The 23,046-nt window shown below is 37.8% G+C and overlaps 1 protein-coding gene across 4 annotated transcripts in view; it reads left to right on the top strand.

Annotated features, from left to right (window-relative positions):
• The first annotated feature begins 7,607 nt into the window (after nt 1-7,607).
• The window catches only part of klhl2 (kelch-like family member 2), a 41,597-nt gene continuing 26,158 nt past the window's right edge, over nt 7,608-23,046 (top strand). For 3 of the 4 annotated variants that reach the window (XR_015476535.1, XR_015476536.1, XM_087237107.1), the window contains exons 1-4: nt 7,608-7,922; nt 11,723-11,848; nt 19,425-19,531; nt 22,522-22,643. Coding sequence is in view for 2 of the 4 variants with exons in the window: in XM_087237107.1 (XP_087093233.1) it covers nt 7,906-7,922; nt 11,723-11,848; nt 19,425-19,531; nt 22,522-22,643 (372 nt within the window). In the remaining 2 variants the exon portion in view is untranslated. The remainder of the gene's footprint in view (nt 7,923-11,722; nt 11,849-19,424; nt 19,532-22,521; nt 22,644-23,046) is intronic. The other variant, XM_087237108.1, reaches the window with a different exon arrangement.

The following is a 23,046-nucleotide window of genomic DNA, read 5'->3' as shown; positions in this document are numbered from 1 at the left end:
CTTTTGTTCAATGTAAAGTATCCTTCTTAAATAAACTGTTCATTTTAAAGTGTTCTTTGACAAAAAAGAAGAAAAGGGGAAAATATACTCATTCCAAGCTGTTCAATATTGTAATATAATGTTAAAAAAGCTTTGTTATTTCTTCATTAAGTTAGCTTAATAGATGGGGTTTCCTTCAAAAATAATCAACTGATCCTGTTAAAATCAGAGATTTGACTCATTTTAGATTTTGTACATTTCTCTGGTAATTAGTAATTAGTTTTTTTGTTTTTTTGTCAATTACTGGTGACATTTCCTAAATATAGAAATGACGTTTAAACATTTCTCTCTCTTTTTTGACTAAAATAACTAGATAGTATCAAGTTTTCAGACATGCTCAGTTTACTCGACACAGTACTAATGTTTTAGCTTTAGAGGAGTTTTCAGTCACAGCGAGTTTTTATGGCAGCTGCCATTTTCTGAAGAAATGCTCTAAACCACAATATTTTTACTTGAAATGTTGAAGAGATGTTATCAGACCATGATAGAATAAAATGCATATGAACATTTTACTTAAACCCATACATTTCAGATTCCTGTCTCCTATTTCTTCTGCCACAACTGTGTTTGAATGGGATCGTTATTATAAATGACGTCCATTCATTATCAGCATCATTAAATGTAACATCAAACCAAAATATGAAATCAAACAAATGTAAAATTAAGAAGAAATTTAAAAATAAAACACCGGAAACTAATGTTTTGGGTTAAAGGAGTACAAAGAGTTGAGATTCCTTTATCAAATGACAAAAGTATGCATGGATCACAGAAATTAAATGAAAAAGACAGAATCAATGAACTATGAATAGTTTTACTGCTCGTCTTCAAGTATGAGCGGGCGCCGCCATTGGAATCTGTTTGGCTGGAGACTTCCGATCTGGTTCACATCAATTTCTAGAGGTTAAAAACAGCTCGTTATGCTGCTTGATGCTCTTATATTTTCTTGTTGTATTATTCTACTTTTCATGTAAAGTCATGAACACACTTTTTTGTAGAGCAGGTAGTAAAACTGCTCTAAGCTCAGCTCAGGTGAAAACACTGAACTGAAGAGGAACCAGAATGAAGGAGAGGACCAGAGAGAGACCCAGCGCTCCTGACAGAACCCAATCCCTCTGGTTCTAGCTGAACACACAACAGTCAACAAGATCACACACAATCACACACACACAAACACACACACACACACACACACACACACACACACACACACACACACACACACAATCACTCCTCTAAACTCATTCAACTGACTGAAATCTTAGAGCGATCTCAGGTAGACAAAAGCCCAACCCAGTCCATCCCTGATTGTGGCTATTTTAAGGCAGTGCCGTGCCAATGTTTTTTTTAGGAATAATATATTAATTTAGTTCCTTAAAAAAGTAAATAATCATATAAACATAACCTTTGGGTCTCATCACCATACAGCAGGGCAGGGCCGGCCCAAGCCTTCAGGGGGCCCTAAGCAGGATTTTATTTGGGGCCCCCTTGGTGCAAACAATATGACAAATTATCGTCAATCCTTGATAATTCGCACACTGTAAATTTAAAACACACATTATCGATTTTATTCGCTGTAGCTGTGTTGCTTACATCATAAAATATATGTTTTAAGACAATTCTAAATATTATTCTGCAGAAACAACTTCCTATTGATCCAACTTTTTATGACTACTTGCCCAAATCTAAATAAATAGATACAAAACATTAATATGGGCTGGCAGAAACAAAAGCAGCTGGAAGTAGCCAATAACATACTGATTTTTATTATTATTCAAGACGCTGCCAAACAGTCAAACATAGTGACAATAAAGATACATTTTTTTAAATTGGATATAAATGATAACACTGAAAAAAAAATCATATTGTATTTTGTAGTTCAAATAACTTAAAACATCTATTTAAATTAAAATCAAATTAAATCAGGAAGCATTTTTTTAGACATACTCGCATATCAATCAAATTAATAAATATGTACCAAAATTGTTCAGTTTTCAGAAATAATTCTAAATTAAATGAATTTTTTTGTAAAACAAATTATTCTGCCAATGAGATAAGTAAAATAATCTTATTTTAAACCTAAAACAATATTTTTATTTACCCTAATTGGCAGACTGAGCTTTTTTTGATGAAAAATTCACATTATTTTGACTAAATATCCTTCTAAAAAATGCTTATTGGTTTAAGAATTTTTAGATATTTGGACTAAAAATCACACAAAAACTATAAGAAAGAAAATCATTTTTGCAGTGTATTTACCAACTGTCAATTGTATAAATCAGAAGGTTTTTTTTTTAATCGCCACCGTTCATTAAAAATGCATTTTGCTGCTGTTCCGGGCACTGCTGCTTCAATCACGATATCAATGATTCTGCGATATATTGATAGATCACAAGAAAACCAGCCACAATATATCACAATTTTGGTAAATGAAGGGGGAAAATGCATCAAAAATTATGATGAATTTCTTTTACAAACACGCATTTATAGAATTGCAGCAATGTAAAACAAGTGCACATCTGTCAAACAAGCTTAAAAATGCTGATGTGCAGAGAGGAGTTTATGACTGAAGAGAGCACATCTCTATCACAGCAGCAGAATCTCAATTTAGTGGAATATGCATTTAAGAAAAAAACTGCCAAAATAGTATTTTATTGCTTTCTAATTTTCTGTAAACTTAAAACACTTATTACAACTTGAGCAACTATTTTATCTAAACATGGAACATTTCATGCTTAGCCCTGGTTTATTTTTAATAAAAAAAAAAATGTATTCCCACTATTTTTTCAACTGATCAGAATGCTCTGAGAGGTGAGCACAGACTCCTCTGAGCACCTATGTTTTCACCAGTGGAGAACATTAGTTAGTTATTTACTCATCTATTTAAGTTTTTTAATTCCCCTAATATTTTTTTTTTGCCAAAATACCTTCTACAAGACTTTGACAAGGTATGTAAGAGTCAAATAAACGCAAGGCCCTTCTAATTAAATGTTCATGCCATATTGATACCTTTATATATTTTGGCGGAGTTAAAAAGTTTGAGCACAAGTTGCACTGGTGGCCACGGGGCCCTAAGCAGCCGCTTAGTTCGCTTATGCCTTGGGCCGGCTCTGCAGCAGGGTTTCTGCGGGGTCCTAAAAAGTCTAAAAATGTAAAAATCGAAATTTTAGGCCTTAAAAAGTCTTAAATTTGCTGTTCTAGGTTAAATATTTTTGCACAGGTCTTATTTTTCCAATGTCCACGTAACGTGACAGCAACAGCAGTGGGAAAGGAGGAATGTTTTTATAAAAGTTTAGAAAAACTTGAGGGATAAGTTTGTTAAAACCAAAAAAAAGGCCAAGGCAAAATTTTGGCAAAAAATTGTAGAGCAACCCATTTTCTGTAGTTATTAATACTTAACTTTAATTGGTAAAACTGTCAGAGATATGAACAAAAGTGAATGATACATTTCATTTTAAAAATCTTGAATGGTTATAAAAATCTTTATAATCATTATTAAAAAAATCATGAGAAATAGTTTGTTTAAAAAATCTTGAACTATTAATGATGTGATGTATAGTTCTGGAAACTTCCTACTTCTCAGTGTATCTGTCTGACTTGTCGTTTTCAAGAGCCTTGTCCATTTGGGGTGTGTGATTAGTCAGCAGAGCTGCGCGATGCGGTGCCAGGCGAAAGTATAAATCAGCCGTAAGATGTTTGTTTGTTTGTTTTGTTTCTTTGTTTGTTTGTTTTCCGGTAGTTCAATGATGCATCCAACCTGTCTTCAGTACTGTTCAGTTTATTTTGCCACTAATTTTGTGATGTTTGTGTTTTCTCTTTATGTGTTTGCGTGTTTTTGATCTTGTGATTCAAGTCTTAAATTTAATATGTAATGGTCTTAAAAAGATCTAAATTTGACATTATGATATGTGCAGAAAGCTTGTACAGCTGTCGCCGCCCCTCTATTTTCTATAAATGTTATTTTCCTTGTTTTATCAGAAGATGGTAATATTCAATTAGTAATGCATCATTTAGGTGAAATTTTATTGATAACTGCAAAGTGTCTTAAAACAAAACCACAGTAAATCTTTATAGTTGTTTTAAAATCAATCAACATAAGGAAGAAGACTGTTTAGTTTATTGAAACAAATTAAATGGACAGAAGAGCCTGTAGAGTCATTCCTTGTCTGTGTTTGTCTATTCTATGTTTTTAGTTATTTTTATTATTATATTATTGGTTTGATTAGTATTTGTGCTCTGTTCTGTAAATGTAGATGAAAATGGTCGAACTGTGCCTCGTTGTATTTTTGTTATACTGCAATAAATTAAAACACGTGACCAGAGTTCTGACGTGGAAACGTATGACGCGATGTTCAAGTTCAAAGATGAAAATAATAAAGACAAACGGGGACATTATTTATTTATCTGGGTATATGGGCCCTCTATTATTATACCTAATATTTATTAAGAGCTGTTCTGTGTTTAATACCATTTGACAAAAACTGTAGTGTACATACAGCTCCTGCTGCTCTAATTGACTTAAGGGTGAAATTGTGTACATTTAAATGACCCTCGTCATTCTGTCACCACGGCAACACTAGTTGGTTTACAAATCCACGCTACTGTCTATAGAGTGATCGATTCTGATCATCCCGCTGCACAACTCTGAGCAAATCTCCCCTTGGCTGAGTTACATCAGTTTGGAAAGTTGTTTTGGAGTTGTTGATGATGACGCTGCGACGCTCACAGAGGACCAGGACTCTCCCCGGACACCTCAGGGACTTCTTGCTGGAGCGACACCTCAAGAACGCGGCTGTCCTTCCTGCCCTTCGTCCCGCAGCCCCAGTCCCGCCAGTGGGTGAGTGTCTGCAGGAAGAGCCGCTGTCCATCCACGGCCGGAGTGTGGAGGAATACCAGGGCATCTACCGCAGTGTGATGGACTCCACAGTGAAGAAGCCTGCTGGCCGATACACCCTTCAGAAAGGATTGGAGGTAAAGCAGCGGCTGTGGGAGAAGCTGGGCCGGCCTGCGCTGCTGGAGACCGAGCAGCCTGATGGACGTGTGCTCATCACGGAGATCAGGTCCGAGTCCAGCGTCCCCCCTCAGATCAAGGTGGACATTAGCAAGGAGCCGCTGCCCAAGGAGCCCCGGAGGAAGAGGCCCAGGCACTGAGCCATCCTAGTGCCAGATGAAGGATCATGGGCACGTATGTACATACTGTATATATTGTATATAGTTATAGAATAAGTTTTCAATTAATCAAATTGAACTTTTCATTCAAGTTTATCACATTGCTGGATGTTTTGGTGATTGTCCGTGCTGCTCATATTCGGCTCTTGGGTTCTTTTGGATGTTGGCATGCGGTTAGTGAGGTTTTCTAGGCGGTTTCTTGCGTGTTGCTGGTCTCCTCTGAGTGTTTTTTGGCACATTAGTGGTTGTTGTTAGTGTTGGCTGTTGGGTTAGGGTAGGTTAGGGTCCCTCACATGGTTTGCAGCTTGACGTGCTGTGAGGGCTTGTGTGCATCAGTGATGCTGAGAGCTACGCCACTGGTACTTCACAGCTACCGGTAGGGTCACCCATAGTGGACAGGTCTCAGCTGAGATGCCTGACCAAGACAAACCACCTGATTCTGGACAGCAAAAGATTGACCTGATGCTCCAGACAGAAGATGTCCCCTGTCACCACACCACACACACACACCACACACACACACACACACCAAACACAACACACACACACAACCACCACACCACACACACACAAACCACACACACGCACACACCACTCACACACACAAACACAAACCACACACACCGCACACACACACACCACAAACACACACACACACGCACACACCACTCACACACACACACACACAAACCACACACACCACACCACGCACACACCACACACGCTTACACACACAACACACATACACACACACAGCACACACAAACATACACACACAAACACACACCACACAAAATGCACACACCACGCATGCACACACCACAAACACACTCCACACACAACACACGCACAACACATGCACACACAATATACACTCACACCACACACACACACACACACACCACAAACACACACACACGCACACACCACTCACACACACACAAACACACACCACACACGCACGCACGCACACACACACCACAAATACACCACACACACACAACACACACAATATAAACAAAAACCACACAAACACACACACACCACTCACACACACATACACACACACACACCGCACCACGCACACACACACAAACACACACCGCACACACACACACAATATACACTCACACAAACACACACCACACACACACAACAACACACACACACACACACCACACGCACACAACACACACAACTCACACACCACACACACACAAACACACCACTCACACACACATACACACACAAACTAACACCGCACACACCACTCACACACACACACACCACACACGCACACACAATATACACTCGAACACACACCACACACACCACACAAACGCACACCACACACACACACACACAACACATACACGCACTCACCACACACACGCATGCACGCACACACCACAAACACACATAAACACAAACACACACCACACACAACAAACACGCACACACCACACACGCACACACACCACCACACACACCACACACAATATGTACAAAAACCACAACCACAAACACACACACCACACACACACACACAAACACACACACCATGCACACACCGCACACACACACACCGCACACACACACACAACACACACACATCATACACCCCACACACACACAACACACACACCACTCACACAAACACCACACACACACGCACACACAATATACACTCACACAAACACACACACACACACAACACAAACCACACACAACACACACACCACTCACACACCCCACACAACCACCACACCACACACACACACACACAAACACACAACACACACCCCACACACACGCACCACTCAAACACACATACACACCACACACACACACATATACCACACACACACCACACACACACATAAACACACACCACACACACACACACAAACACCACAAACACACACAAACACCGACCACAAACACACACACACCACGCACACACAACACACGCACACACACACATACACACACACGCACACACAACGCATACACGCACTCACCACACACACACACACACGCGCACACACACACACAATATAAACTCAATCAAACACACACGCACACACCACACACACACACCACACACAATATACACAAGAACCACACACACACTCACACAAACACACACAACACACACACACAAACACACACACACACACCACACATACACACACGCGCACACACCACTCACACACACACACACACACACACACACACACACACACACACACACACACACACACACACACACACACACACACACACGCGCGCGCGCGCGCACAAACACACGCTGTCATGAAGCGGTCTGTCATGTGGTCTTCCAGCAGCAGTGGTCGCTGTGGCGCCGCACTTGGTTTTGCTCTCCGCCGAAGGAGAGTGTCAGTCTTTCCTTCACTCTTGTTTTTGTATGTGAGCTGTAGCGTCTCTGTTTCTGGATGTGTCCTGTCTTCTTCACCCACACAGCGGACCTGTCTGTCGCTCATTACCCGGACACGTCAGTCACACCGACACCTTCTCTGCGGACCACCTTCACCCTCCTCCGCGGAGCTGGACCCGCACACCGGGACTCAGCACAGCCCGGTTTGGCTTGGTTCGGTGGACGGGACACAGCGGGGATTTAAACGACTGAGTCCGGCCAGAGATGGAGAGACGCAGACTGATGTGAACAAGACCAGCGCTATGGAGATACATCCACTGTAAGAGCTCCGTGTGTGTGTGTGTGTGTGTGTGTGTGTGTGTGTGTGTGTGTGTGTGTGTGTGTGTGTGTGTGTGTGTGTGTGAGCTGCATGTGTTCACACTACTGTAATGTCAATATAGAGTAAATCAGTTCAGCCATGAGATCACATGATCACGTCTTTGTCCACACACCACCAACACTCTTTCTGTCACATGTTCAGCAATTCACATATGTCACATTTGATAACTGCCATATGGCCACTGTAGAGATAAGACATTGTGTGTGTGTGTGTGTGTGTGTGTGTGTGTGTGTGTGTGTGTGTGTGTGTGTGTGTGTGTGTGTGTGTGGTCCAGGTAAACCTTGCATTGTGGTGGCCAAATGTTTTCACAAGGAAAGTCATTTTTGCTTTGTGGTGACTTTTTTTTTAGTCGTCTGCTTGTAATTATGCAGTTTTAGGTATGTAAACATGTAGAAGATCAATTAATAATGTATATTAATGATAACTGTTAGCCCATTAGCATAATTTTTGTGTTGACAATTAACTGCCAACTGTGCCAAGCAAATAAATGAATGATTAAAACCATTCTTTAAAAATAATTTTTCTTTTTCGCTTAGTCCCTTCATTAATCAAGGGTCGCCACAGTGGAATGAACCGCCAACTTATCCACCACGTTTTAGGCAGCAGATGCCCTTCCAGCCACAACCCAACTCTGGGAAACACCCATACACTCTTGCAAACACTCACATACACTACGGCCAATTTAGCTTATTCAATTCACCCTCTACCGCATGTCTTTGGACTGTGGGGGAAACCGGAGCACTCGTCAACATGGGGAGAAGATGCAAACCCCACACAGAAATGCCAACCGACCCAACCAAGGCTTAAACCAGTGACCTTCTTGCTATGAGGCGATTGTGCTACCCACTGTGCCACCGTGCAGCCCTGATTAAAAAAAATAATGAGCAATTCCATGCAAATGTCAACCTTGCCATGAAAAAAATTAAGTTTTCACCAAAATAGAGAAACCGTTTGTACAGTTTTTGTGTGAGCAAGTATTTTACAGTACTTTAAAAGTTCATAAATGTATCTTTCAGTGTTTCAAACTATTATATTTAATTTACCAAAATCACACAAGTGGCAATTTCACAACTGTAACATCCATAATGGAAATGTGTCACATCCATAACGACACTTTTTCCTCATAAATGCAAAAATGTCAAATAAAATAAAATCATTAATTTTTGTTCTATAGTGAGCCGACTCATATCTGTTTGTTTCTTTTGGGTTGTGCAGTTTAATTCACAGATTTTCTACAAAGTATGTTGTATACTGTAAACTCGCAAACTTTTCTTTGTCACATCCATAATGCATGTTTATTTTCCTTATTTAAAGTATAAAAAATGTTTACAGATTGATATTTTTCTGATCCCATAACTTTGTGGCTAGTTGTTTTGGAAAATATAAACAGATGTGTCAACATAATGTTAATGTATACTTTCTATGTGAATTTATGTTTTGAGTTTTTACTGCAAGTGTCACATACATAATTCTGGAATTGCTCATATATATATATATATATATATATATATATATATATATATATATATATATATATATATATATATATATATATATATATATATATATATATATATATATTTTTTTTTTTTTTTTTTTTTTTTTTTAACTGTACAAACTGTACAGTGTATTTTCACAGTATGTCGGATTTTTTTTTCTTCTGGAGAAAGTCTTATTTGTTTTATTTCGGCTAGAATAAAAGCAGTTTTTAATTTTTTAAAACCCATTTTGAGGTCAATATTATTAGCCCCTTAAGCTATATATTTTTTGCTAGTCTACTGAACAAATCATCGTTAACCTTCCTAGTTAACCTAATTACCCTAGTTAAGCCTTTAAATGTGACTTTAGAAGTGTCTTAAAAATATCTAGTCAAATATGTGTACTGCCATCATGACAAAGTTAAAATAAATCCATTATTAGAAATGAGTTATTAAAACTATCATGTTTAGAAATGTGCTAAAGCAATCTTCTTTCTGTTAAACAAAAATTGGCGGAAAAATAAACGGGGCTAGTAATTCGGGGGATAATATTTTCGACATCAACTGTATATTGTCATTATCTGTGGAAAATGTGTATGCATGTTTCCCAGTACTGGGTTGCAGCTGGAAGGGCATCTGGGGACATTCTAAATTGATTAATGTAAAAAAAGCTTATCATGGCTTAATGTACATAAACATCAACCAGAGAAACCCAAATTTCTGTCAAACTTTACTTTGACAGAAATTTGGGTTTCTCTGGTTGATGTTTGGGTTCATTGAGCCATGAAAAGCTTTTTTCACATTAGGCGTTTTAGAATGTCCCAGCATACGCTGTTTAACACACATGCTGCACAAGTTGCCGGTTCACTCCGCTGTGGCGACCCCTGATGAATAGAGGGACTAAGCCAAAGGAAAATGAATGAATGAAGTATCTGTGTAAAATGTATGGAGTAGGACTATTTAGTACAGGGGTTGGCAAACTCGGTCCTGGAGGGCCGGTGTCCTGCATAGTTTAGTTCCAACACTAGTCAAACACACCTGAAGATGCTAATCAGTGTCTTCAAAAACACTAGAAATCTATAAGCAGGTGTGTTTGATTAGAGTTGGATCTAAACTGTGCAGGACACCGGCCCTCCAGGACCACTCCTGATTCATTATGATGTGAAAGTTAAAGTAATACTCAATATTTGTTTAGGCTTTTAAATTTTCTTTATTTGAATTAACACTGCACTATATCACCGCTATTTCAAATAAATGTTATTATGTCAAATAACCAAATAAATTATTGGTGTTTGTGACAGGTTTAATAACTATGAAAAATGCCCGCCATATCACCCTGCATTCCAAAACCGGTTACTCACTGAAGCTAAGCAGGGCTGAGCCTGGTCAGTACCTGGATGGGAGACCCCATGGGAAAACTAGGTTGCTGATAGAAGTGGTGTTAGTGAGGCCAGCAGGGGGTACTCAACCTGCAGTCTGTGTGAGTCCTAATGCCCCAGTGTAGTGAAGGGGACACTATAATGTCAGTGAGCACCATCTTTCGGATGAGACGTTTAACCGAGGTCCTGACTCTCTGTGGTCATTAAAAATCCCATGGCACTTCTTGCAAAGAGTAGGGGTGTAACCCCAGTGTCCTGGCCAATGATCCATCATGGCCTCCCAATCATCCCCATCCACTGAATTGGCTCGATGACTGTCTCTTCACTCCACCAATAGCTGGTGTGTGGTGAGCGCACTGGTGTCGTTGCCCTGTGGCTGCCGTTGCATCATCCAAGTGGATGCTGCATACTGATGGTGTTGTGGAAAGACCTTTGGGTGTATGGCCATACACGATAAATTCTTTATATATATACACACTATACAATACATTACATTAAATGGATACTATGTCAAAAAATAAAACACAGTACAATTATTTTACAAAAATATGAGTGTAAATATTATAAATATTAATTAATTCTTGATCATGTTTAATTATTAAATCATGTTAGTCAACTATGCCTTTTTAAATAATACAACCTATATGTAATTGCCTAAATCAGCATAAACTATCCACTACATGACCACTACATCTGTAATATTTATTACCCTGATTAATATTACATAAAAATTCAAACTTATCTTGAAATTTTACTATTCCATATATATATAAACAGGAATAGATCCTATGGCCATCTTTGAATATCTTCTCATATGCCGAAGCATTGAAATCAGATATGAATGTCTATTTTATATATACATGAACATATATTTGTATTTCAGATGCACTAAGCTTTGCCATCATAAAGCTGTGGAGCTGAAGGATGATGTGTGTGAGAAACAGAGTGCAGTCACCATCAATCCACGACACATGAAGAAAGCCTTCAGGATCATGAACGAGCTCCGCAGGTGTGTGTGCGTGTGATATTTGGGATGATACGTTTCACTTTATTTAGAACTTAATGTAAAATATATGCACAATATCACACTTGTAGAGTGCGATATGGCTGTATATTGGCACGGGTCGGAGGCGTGCGTTGGCCGAGTGCCTTAGTGTTTTGCTTACTTTTTTTGTAGTAAAACATTTTGCGCAGACCGAGTGTCTTAGTGTCTCACCAGTGATGATTAAGGGTGTCACGATCCTCCAAATCCTCGATTCAATTACATTTTCGTTTCTAAAGTCACGGTTCGATTCGACTTTCGATTAAAAAAATAAAAACTAAACAAAATCAGAAACAAATCATACAGTAAATGAATAATGAGTTACACTCATAATTACCACCTGTCAATCACTTTTTTCGTGAACTCATAAATAGGCAGTGATCTGTGTCCTTATAATGGCGTCGGTAAAAAAGGTGCACAACCAACAGGAACCAGCCAACAGTATCTGAGGTGTTCGCTAAAATTACTTAGTACAAGTGTTAAAGTGAAAGATTGAAGTAGTCTACTGACCCGCTGACTGCCTGTACCCGCTTTCTCGAGCGCATAACAGTGTGTGTGTGCATCTGTGTGTGAGCCTGTGTGTGAATGTGTGTGTGGTCTTGTGATGTGCGTTTTCAGCGGTAGTGAGGAGGGAGGGCTGCTTAGTAATGCAAAACGCCAGTGTAGATGTGGATCGTTGTCGTTATAAAATGACATTTATAAACTAAGACCTATTAGTGTAAACAGGGCCTGAGTGTGTATTTTTCGCGAGGGGATTTGCAACGGGGGCGGAGCGGAGGATCGCGATGCCTGCATTTTTCTAACGGCCCAACCCTATTACTTACATAGCAGAGCTTGCAAATTGTCGACGGGTCTCCTGCGTCTGCAGTTCAACAAGCACTTCAACAACCTTTTTTCCGCTTGGCAAGCCAAGCTGACGTGACATGGGCGTGGCAGCATCAACGATTCCATTTTTTGATTCGATAATCAAAATTGAGCATGAATTTCGATTGCTTTAGATTTAAAACCGAAATCGTGACACCCTTAGTGACGAAATACAGCCACGTCGCACTGCTACAAGTGTGATATTGTGTTTATGCAACAATTCGATTCCATAATCATGTATATAAAAAGAAAATCAAACACAGAGAATCTAAAAATCCTTTTGTACAAGAAACTACTTTCCTCTGCCTTCCATTCACATCTGCAGCTGACGTCAAAACAGCAGAAGCCATTGCTACTTTACAAACCTTATTTAGAGCCAGTATTTGAATAATTCTCTAGCGTGATGTGTACAGTGAAGACAAAACAGGTAATTTTGCCCACATTTTAAGATTATATGCTATCAGCCTACAGAGATTTCCCAGTATTTCTCTGTTGCAGTCGGGAGATCACAATAATAAACCTCGAAAAAAGCTAAAGCAAAGCAAACACTACCAGATTACTATGGTATAAATACAGCGCTACAACTTACAAAAGAGAGAGATCGACTTAGAATGCCACTTACCTGTTTAGTAATGATTTGACTAGCTGAAATATTAAAAGAAAACGCTGAGTTTTTCTCCTCTAAGGACTTATTATGCAGTCTTTGTTACCATCTTGTGGCGCAACTGTCTCTGCTCTGCTCAGTATGACAGCCTGGTGGCTGCAGATGCAACTTTCTGTGGACTTTCTCATGATTCTGTCTCCATTCCCAGAATGTTGTAATTTTGTATAAATTCTGAAAAATTATTACCGTAAACAATGTATATTGGGACGCTACAAAAATAATGATAGAGCATACATTGCATCCGGAAAGTATTCCTAGGGCTTCACTTTTTCCACAATTTTTATGTTACAGCCTTATTCCAAAAATATTAAATTCATTTTTTTCCTCAAAATTCTACACACAATAGAAGAATTTGTTGCAAATTTATTAAAAATAAAAAATGTAACTATATATGGAGTATAGTGTGTGTTTGTGTGCAGGGTGGGAATTATACATTGACAATGGGGTTCAAGTTTTTCGGTTATATTCGGTAATATGCCTCCGTAAACCAACATTATATATTTAAGTCATATTCATCTAATTTATTGATCTAACTTGTTATGTTTTCAGTGTTTTGAGGGATAATAAGTGGTTCTCAATGATATTTGTGATAATACATTTTGTTTCTTTGCTGCACCTATTAATGGATGACTATGAAAAACTGCACATATTTTTTTATTTTACTTCCATATATGAGCCACTGTATAATAAAATACAAACTATGCATCTAGTTTTACAGACACCTACAAACACTTTTTTTAATGAAACATGCTTTGTAACTACTTACAGTTTGTGTTGGTGCTCCAGGGTCCCCGCGGGTCCTTAAAAAGTCTTAAAATGTCTTAAATAAAATTTTCGATTTTTAAGGTCTGAAAATGTCTTAAATTCTGTAATTTTCCATAAGGAGGTCTTAAATTTCATGTGGGATCTTAAATATCATGTCCGACTCGTTTTATGGCGGCAAATCAATGCCAATATAAATCGAGCGCAGCGGTGATGTTTGCGCGTGAGGAGAAGTGAACCGTGAGCAGATTACAGGTCTACACGCACACGCGAGAAAATTACAGCTCGCGAGCGCACAGGGGATCTTCACGCGCGCGCTCAACTGATCCAGCGCGAGAAAACAAGTCCCGCGCGTGCACATTATTATCTGTGCGCACGATGTACGCTCTCGCGAGCGAGGTCATGCCTACAGCGCGCGCGCGATCAGTTCTCTCCGCTCGCTCGCTGGTTCTTCTCTTTGCTCGCGCGAAACAGTTTAGATTTTTGTGAGTCCTAGGGCGGGACTTGGTTTTCTTGTTATCTCTAACGCTATTGGCTACTCTACCTTTCCAGAAGTTAGCCGGGATTGGACGCAGGTAAGCTATCCCCGTTAAATAAAATTATATAGGAAATCTTATCATAATGTCACAGTGTGAAACATAGACTTACTTTCTCAGTAATAATAGGTGGAGACTTACTTTCAATAATGAGATATTTTTTTAATAATTAATCTCATAATAATGCCTATTCTTACCATCATGACCAAGTCATATAATGACATATCAAAATAATGAGATATATTTCTGTAACAAACTTTATTACTTGGGAGAGAAAGAGAGAGTTATACCATGTGGCAAAAGATCTCTCCATTAAACAGAAATTGGGGGAAATATACATGGGCTATTAAATCAGGACGAATAATTCAGACTTTAAATGTGTTTTGAACCATTTGATGAAGTTTAGCACCTACATTTAAACTGAACTCAATCTTAACGTGTTCAAATTTACAAAAATCTTTTTTTTTTCTAAGATTCATTGTCCTTGACTCATTTTCTGTGAAGAACAAGTCAGAATAAATTGGATGGACAATAGTATACAAAATAGGCTATACATGCATGCAGTGCATAAAGTACAAAGGTTTATAGTAAATATATTGCCATTAGTCTGTTATTCCACTATACAGTTAAAGTCAGAATTATTAGCCCGCCTGAATTAATAGCCCCCTGTTTATTTTTATCCTAATTTTTATTTAACGGAGGGAAGATTTTTTTCAACACATTTCTAAACATTATAGTTTTAATAACTCATTTCTAATAACTGATTTATTTTATCTTTGTCATAATGACAGTAAATAATATTAGACTAGATATTCTTCAAGACACTTCTATACAGCTTAAAGTGACATTTAAAGGCTTAACTAGGTTAACTAGGCAGGGTAATTAGGCAAGTTATTGTATAACGATGGTTTGTTCTGTAGACTTTCGAAAAAAATAAATAGGTTAAAGAGAGTAATAATATGGACCTTAAAATGGGTTTTAAAAAATTAAAACAGCTTTTATTCTTGCCGAAATAAAACAAGAAAAAAGTGGGCTACTAATTTTGACATCAACTGCATATGTGACCTTTAAGATGTGGGCCTGTCGTATAGAAAGTAGTATTTGTATGCCTCTGAAGTGGAATGATGTAATGGATAGTGAGTAAAGCCAAACGAAGATTGTAGAAATTAAATTGTTGCTCAATAGGTGGCGATAAAAACCCATCTGAATGTCTGTCACTGTATTTTTTATGTTTAATTGGGCTAATCATTTTTGATTGAAGTCTTTATATGCAGGTTATTCAATCATTAACTAAAATTGAGATTGAAAAATATATATAATATATATAGATATATATATATTTTACACTGATCTATATTACAAACAATGTTAACAATTATCTATAAAGATAAATTAATTATAATTATCTATAAAGATCTAAAACGCAAATAAACTCTTCTGAAGACAATATTTCCTAGAAAGATCATCCCCAAGTGTAATAATGAGCACTGCTGTTGTGGTTAATAATGAAGTAAAATACAACAAACCAGACAAGTGCTGCACGGACAAATCAAATGGGTTCAGAAAGTCATGTTAAAAGAATGCAAGTCATTATTTTGGATATTATTTTACTGTTTCTCGAGATTGAATCCTCATAAAGTTCATAAAGTTCTCAGAAAGTTTCTTATGATTATGACTTGCAAATTGTATATATATTTAACGGCATGATCTTTTAACTTGCGTCCAATCCCGGCTAACTTCCGGAAAGGCACAGTAGCCAATAGCGTTAGAGATAACAAGTAAACCAAGTCAACCAAGAAATCTGCTCACGGTTCACTTCTCCTCGCGTGCAAACATCACCGCTGCGCTCGATTTATATTGCCATTGATTTGCCGCCATAGATTTGCCGCCATACTTCACCACATCATTCTGTGTTCACACTGAATATTTTCCTGTTTTTTTTTTTTTAGGTAAAGTCTTAAATTTTCATTTTAGAGGACTTAAAAAGGTCTTAAAAGGTCTTAAATTTTCTGTTAAAAAATGTGCAGATACCCTGTGCTCTAGATTTGCCATTTTCAAACCGATGGATTCATATTTTTGGCGCATACACATTCACGCATACGCATTCACAATGGTATGAACCCTTATATGGGTGGACAAATGTGTATTGAAGTTATCTATTATAGTAATTATTAATATTATTTAAAATACAGATCATAGCAAACTATTTCTCAACTATTAAAGGGCAGACCTCATATATCTTGTTTTGATGTCCTTTGGGGGGGGATCAAGTGTTAATTAGGAGGGTCAGACCTCCCCAAACGCCCCTGTAATTGCACCCTGTATGTATGTATGTATGTATGTGTGTGTGAGTGTGAGAATGGTCTTTGCGCACTTAACTTGATATGACATATAAAAGCCATAAGCTGTTTTTCCACAAGCCTATCTAAAGGTTTATTGGTGTCAGCTGATGATCAACACTGAAAACGACTATTTTTTCCAAGAGATTAAGCTTAGCTGATGATTGATTATAAAGCGTTTGGCATGTTGTCCAGGAGAGAGCCCTGAGCTCTTAAGATCCTCGAGCCCAGGGCTCCCTTCTGTTGCAGGGCGAGAGGGGAGTTTGAGCTCAGGTAGATCTCGAGAACTCCCCTGTTGTTGTAGCTAATGAACAGATAGTGATTCCTCTTAAGTGATAACTACTTACTGGGAGCATGTCTATGGTGCTGATTTGGATTAGTTCATTAACTTAAAGGGTCACGAAACACCAAAACACATTTTTTGAGCTGTTGTCAGTCGTATATGTGTCCCACACTGCTAAAAACACTATTAGGACACCTATATTTCACTAAAAAGTGTAAATTGGTTGTTTTTGCGTTATTTCAAGCAAATTTGTACTTCCTGTTTGAAACGAATTTTTGAAGCTGCGTCACGGCCATGACATAATAGCGTTGTATTCCAGCGTGCAGACTGGGCGTCTGTGCCAGAGTGAGCCTTATTACGTCTTACAGTGTGATGCATTAATGCATGAGTAAGGCTTGGTTCAAACCAATCAGCGCGCTCTATTGTGCAACTTCATTAATATTCATTACTGTCACAGTGTAGACGGCAAAGACGCCACGTTGTGTTGGCAAAACAAGCGTGAAGTGTTGCTTTTATAGTTTGCTGCAGTTAAGTTTCGTTTTCATTTTCTCTCTGTGAGAGGGCAGACTCACGTGTGGATTAACAATTAACAGTGTACGCGACGCTCGACAACAATAACTTACGTGTCTAAGGAGGATTATTGTTTACCTGAGAGCTGTTCTCATCTGCAAACGCTGAGATCCAGTTTGTAGTCTCCTCTAAATAAAGACGCGGCTCTAGTTGCTGGTGATTGTCCTGTCTCTACAGATTTGGTAAGTGAGCGACCAGTGCTCTTTGTTTATTCAGTTCGTATCAAACAAACTATTGAACCGAGTGCAATAGTCAGCACTAACAGTTACAACCAAACAATAACCTCGTGTTGGATTTTGTGACCGGAATAACACACGCGGCTTTCTGACGCTACCTGCCGTGTCTATCTAAGTTTCCGGGAAATGCTGAGTTTTTTTTTTCTCATTCGCCGTGCGGTATCAAACATTGCATGAAAAATACACGCTTAGAGCAGCGCCTCGAATTAAATATCACGTTTGTCGGGAGGGACATGAATGAATTCCCTGAATGAAAGAGCCAAACTGCAGTTAAAGTCCACCATTTAATAATTTGGCAAATAATTCGACTACAGATGTCCATGTAAACACAGTCACATTGTCCGCTGTGGTTGTGTGTTTTGACTCTGAATTTCAGCGCGCCCAAATAGACACTCCCATACCAAGCCGCTTTTCTTCCTCTGACACTCCCCCCTAAACAGAGCTGGACACGCCCACTTTTCTGACTTTTTCCAAAGTAGAGGTGTGAAAACACACTGCTGAAACGAGGGGGTTTCATGGCCCTTTAAGTTGCAAGTTTTTGTGACAGTAGGGGGACCCGGGGGAAACCAACGTGAGCACAGGAAGAACATGTAAACTCTGCACAGAAACATTGGCTGGCTTGGTAAGGACTAGAACCAGTGACGTTCTTGCTGTGAGGCAACAGTGCTAACTACTGGGCCACCGTACCACCAATATAGGGAAGGAGGAAGAGTAGGGGCGGAAGGGAGATTTTTCAAAATGAAGATGGCTGGGATATGGAACTGAGGGGATTTAAAGTGACCTAGGAATTGTCTGATTGGTGAATCTTTAATTGGCTAATGAATGGCCAGCTGTGTTTAATCATAAACATGTGATCCTCTCGAAATTATTTTATAAATAAACTTCTCTAATTTTCATTTGAATTGCAGGATTTGAGCCGATTTATTGACATCATTAAAACCCCAGAAAACATTGTGTGTAGTCCATTGATCTGTTTGTAGTTCTTAAAAATAGATTTTTTTTCAAAACTAAATTGAGTGGATTTTGATTTTGTAACTTTTTGAAATAATTTATACACAAACGTACATTCCACACTGACTAACACACTAACTTAACAAGCCACCTGCTTTAGTCATTGCAAAATAGCTCTAAGGAAAGTTGTAGCTTCATGTATTTGCAGATATTTTGATGCTTGTTACTATCTAACTAACTTCAAATATCATTAACAAAATGTGAAAAACATCTTAGGGTTACTGTGTGTGTCCTGAAGAAGTGGTCCATGTGTGTGACATCTTGTCCTCTCTCTGCAGTCAGAGTGTGTTGTGTGATGTCACCATCATTGCGGAGGATGTGGAGATTGCCGCTCATCGAGTCGTCTTAGCTGCAGGGAGTCCTTACTTCCATGCTATGTTTACAGGTGAGAAAACCCATAAACACACACACTCACTTACACACATGCTAATTTACAGTAATAGAAGGTCACATTGGGTAGACCCATTTAATCAAAGTATATTTAGTGTTGCTTATGTTAGAAGCATAATTTAATAAAAAGGAAAAAGTCAAATAAAATAATATTTTTGGTTTCAGATTGGTGAGTTGAAAATAGTTTTTGGATTCTGTTCAGTGTTATCTGCTGATCTGCACAGATAAATTGTTTGTGCTGGATGGACTTTGAATATTTTGCTGTTTACTTGGCTGACAATTATTTTTGAATCTAAAGATGCATAGTCTCTGAAAATAATATAACAGAGCTAAAAACATGATTTTCTTCAAGCATACTTGCCTCTCTGATGCTGACTCATATTTCATTGTTAGCACTGCATCCATAACCCAAAGCAGCCATTTACATAAAAAGAAACAAAAGACTTTATCCAGATAACACTGTAGAGAATAATTAATTATGATGAAAAATATTAACAAATAAATTAATAAACCAACAAACAAAAAACTATTTAAAGCCTGTTTAAACATTTTTTTTTTACATTTACTAGACAGGTTATGCTAATTCTCATCATTGGACAATAGGGCTGCATGATTCTGGCTAAAATGAGAATCCCGATTTTTTTTTGCTTAAAATCAAGATCATGATTTTCTTACAATTCTGTAGGTGTAAAATAAAAGTTAATATGAGTGGGCTATTAACAATATTAACAAATAATATTAACAAATAAATTGTTAAAATATTAACAAATAAATTAACAAACCAACAAACAAAAAACTATTTAAAGCCTGTTTAAACATTTTTTTTAACATTTACTAGACAGGTTATGCTAATTCTCATCATTGGACAATAGGGCTGCATGATTCTGGCTAAAATGAGAATCCCGATTTTTTTTTTTTGCTTAAAATCAAGATCATGATTTTCTTACAATTCTGTAGGTGTAAAATAAAAGTTAATATGAGTGGGCTATTATTATTGTTAATTCTCAAACATATGGTAAAACAAAAATGATAATATTAGGCCTGTGTACTTTTTGTAAAAATGCTCAATTTTGTGTAGACTTGGAACGGTGAACTTGAACAGACATCAAATATGTCCTGGTTGTTAATTCACAGTAAAGTGATGACATCAGAGTACAACTATTCACAATTCTTAAGTTGAATACTCATGTTTGAGACATACTGCTTGTCATTTGTCACCAACAACATTATTAGATAATTTTATTCCCTGGTAAAATTCAACATTTGTCATTATCATTATTTTCCTCTTGCATTACAATTAACATTACATAGGCTAGAGTAGTTATACTGACCCCTTAAAAATTTATTTTCATGCACAACACTTTGTGTTCGCTATGAAAGGAAAAACATATCAAATGCTTGTCGTAATCATAACTCTAAAATGCGATATGATCATTTAAATGATGCGAGTACTTTCAGGCTCACTTATTTCACATGCACTCATGTTATGACTGCCGTCACTTTAAGTTCAGTTTGCAACAAATTGAATATTATTTAAAACGTTATTACCTGTTATTCACAGCCTAAGCAGGTTCTGTTCAATAGAGTAGATATCATTGGCAGGCACGCTCACGTCCTATCTGTAGTAAACAAACAGTGCATAAGTTCATATGTGGTTTTGCGGCTGCGAATACATCATTACATTAAGACAGAATTTAAAGTTTTTGTTGAATTCTACCTTTTAAATACAGTATGTAACACTTTTAACACAGTTTGGAGGTGTCCATGATGCTGAGCAACGTACATAAAACAATATAAAAACTTGTGTTTGGCTTTATGCTTCTCTCCTGATGTTGAAAATATAATTGTCTGAATCGCATATCTACAAATCGAGGTTGCGACCTTTTTTCAATTAATCGTGCAGCCCTGTTGGAAAAGACGGGTTTGTTCTGTAGCCAATCTATTTAAAAAGTCTTAAAGGGATAGTTCACCCCAAAATTATTAAAATAATAATCATTAATAATAATAATTGATAATTCAAATTTACTCACAATTTAGTCACCGTCATGTGGTTCTAATTCTTTACGAGTTTCTTTCTTCCGTTGAATAATAATTAAAAAAAAGTTATTTTTAAAGTTGTAAGACAGCTGAAATCTGCAACCATTGATTTCCATAACATGAAAAAAAAACTACTTCAGACAAATAAATGATGACAGAATTTTCAATTTTGTATGAACTATTTCTTTAATATTGAATATTAGGGCTAATATTATTGACCATAGCAGTTTTTTTTATTATTATTTTATACCAGCCAGAAAAACAAACAACATAATAAAAACATAGTAAATAATAGAAAAAAAAACATTGCTGTTATTTTACTTTATTTTACAAAAATACCCTATTTCTGCAAAGCACATTAAAGCAGTGATGAAGAGCGCTTAAGCCAGGTCTCTCCATCACCTCCTCATAGTATTTAATTGAACTAGAAAAATGTATTTGTTTATTTCCATAAAATATATTATTTTATTAGAATATAAATGTAACACTAAAAGTAAAATATGTTCTGTAATATAAAGTTAATAACTTTATAATTTTGGCGACACGGTGGCTAGTTCGAGTCCCGGCTGGGTCAGTTGGCATTTCTGTGAGAAGTCTGCATGTTCTCCCCGTATTGGTTTGGGTTTCCTCCAGGTGCACCGATTTCCCCCGCTGTCCAAAGACATGTGGTATAGGTGAATTGGGTAAGCAAAATTGTCCCTAGTGTATGTGTGTATGGCCTGGTTCTTCAGGTTGGGCTAACGTTGGGCTAACGACCCACCTCATAAAAACTAGATGTTATGAAACACCAACATGGTGCGGCTATAATATCAACTTCGATATAAATGGGCGTAGGAGTAAGTAACGAACTTTATAATTTTAGCACACTATCCAGTATTATGTATTTAAAAGTAGAATGGATTTTCTCAAAGGCCACAGAACAATGTATTGAAATAAAAATTTTTGTAGGAGAGATGACCGAGAGCCGCCAGAAGAAGGTTCGAATCAAAGAGATTGACGGCTGGACTCTGGGAATGCTCATCGACTATGTTTACACTGCTGAAATCCAAGTAACCGAGGAGAATGTGCAGGTGACCGGAGCACCACATTGGACTTTTGCATGGCTCATGAAAATATGTCCTTAAAACACAGTTGAATGAATCATGTTGGTAATACTCTGAGAAGACAGAAAAACACAACCAGGAAGTGTGTGGATGTGTGTGTGTATGCTGTGTGGGTGGGTGTCAGTAGTTTATGTATCTGTATCTGCACAGTTGCCTAGACAGAGGGTGTTAGAAGCTGAATTTTTAATGAAGGGACTCAAATGCAAACTTTGCTGCAGGGTTTTGCAATAAGAATGGCCTGGGGCTAGATGACATGTTCAGTGTTTAGTGGTCACTTAAGTTTGGAAGTCTGCATGTGCATAGAGCAGGAGCAGCAGTGAGGGGGGTGCATAGGAGACGCATTCCTGTATAAAAAACAAAACTAAGAAAA

This window comes from Danio rerio, chromosome 1 (assembly GCF_052040795.2).
Source record: "Danio rerio strain M-AB ecotype USA chromosome 1, GRCz13ab, whole genome shotgun sequence".
In the NCBI taxonomy this organism is placed as follows: domain Eukaryota; kingdom Metazoa; phylum Chordata; class Actinopteri; order Cypriniformes; family Danionidae; genus Danio; species Danio rerio.
Note: the sequence above shows the minus strand (reverse complement) of the source record. Positions and strands in the feature narration are given on the sequence as shown.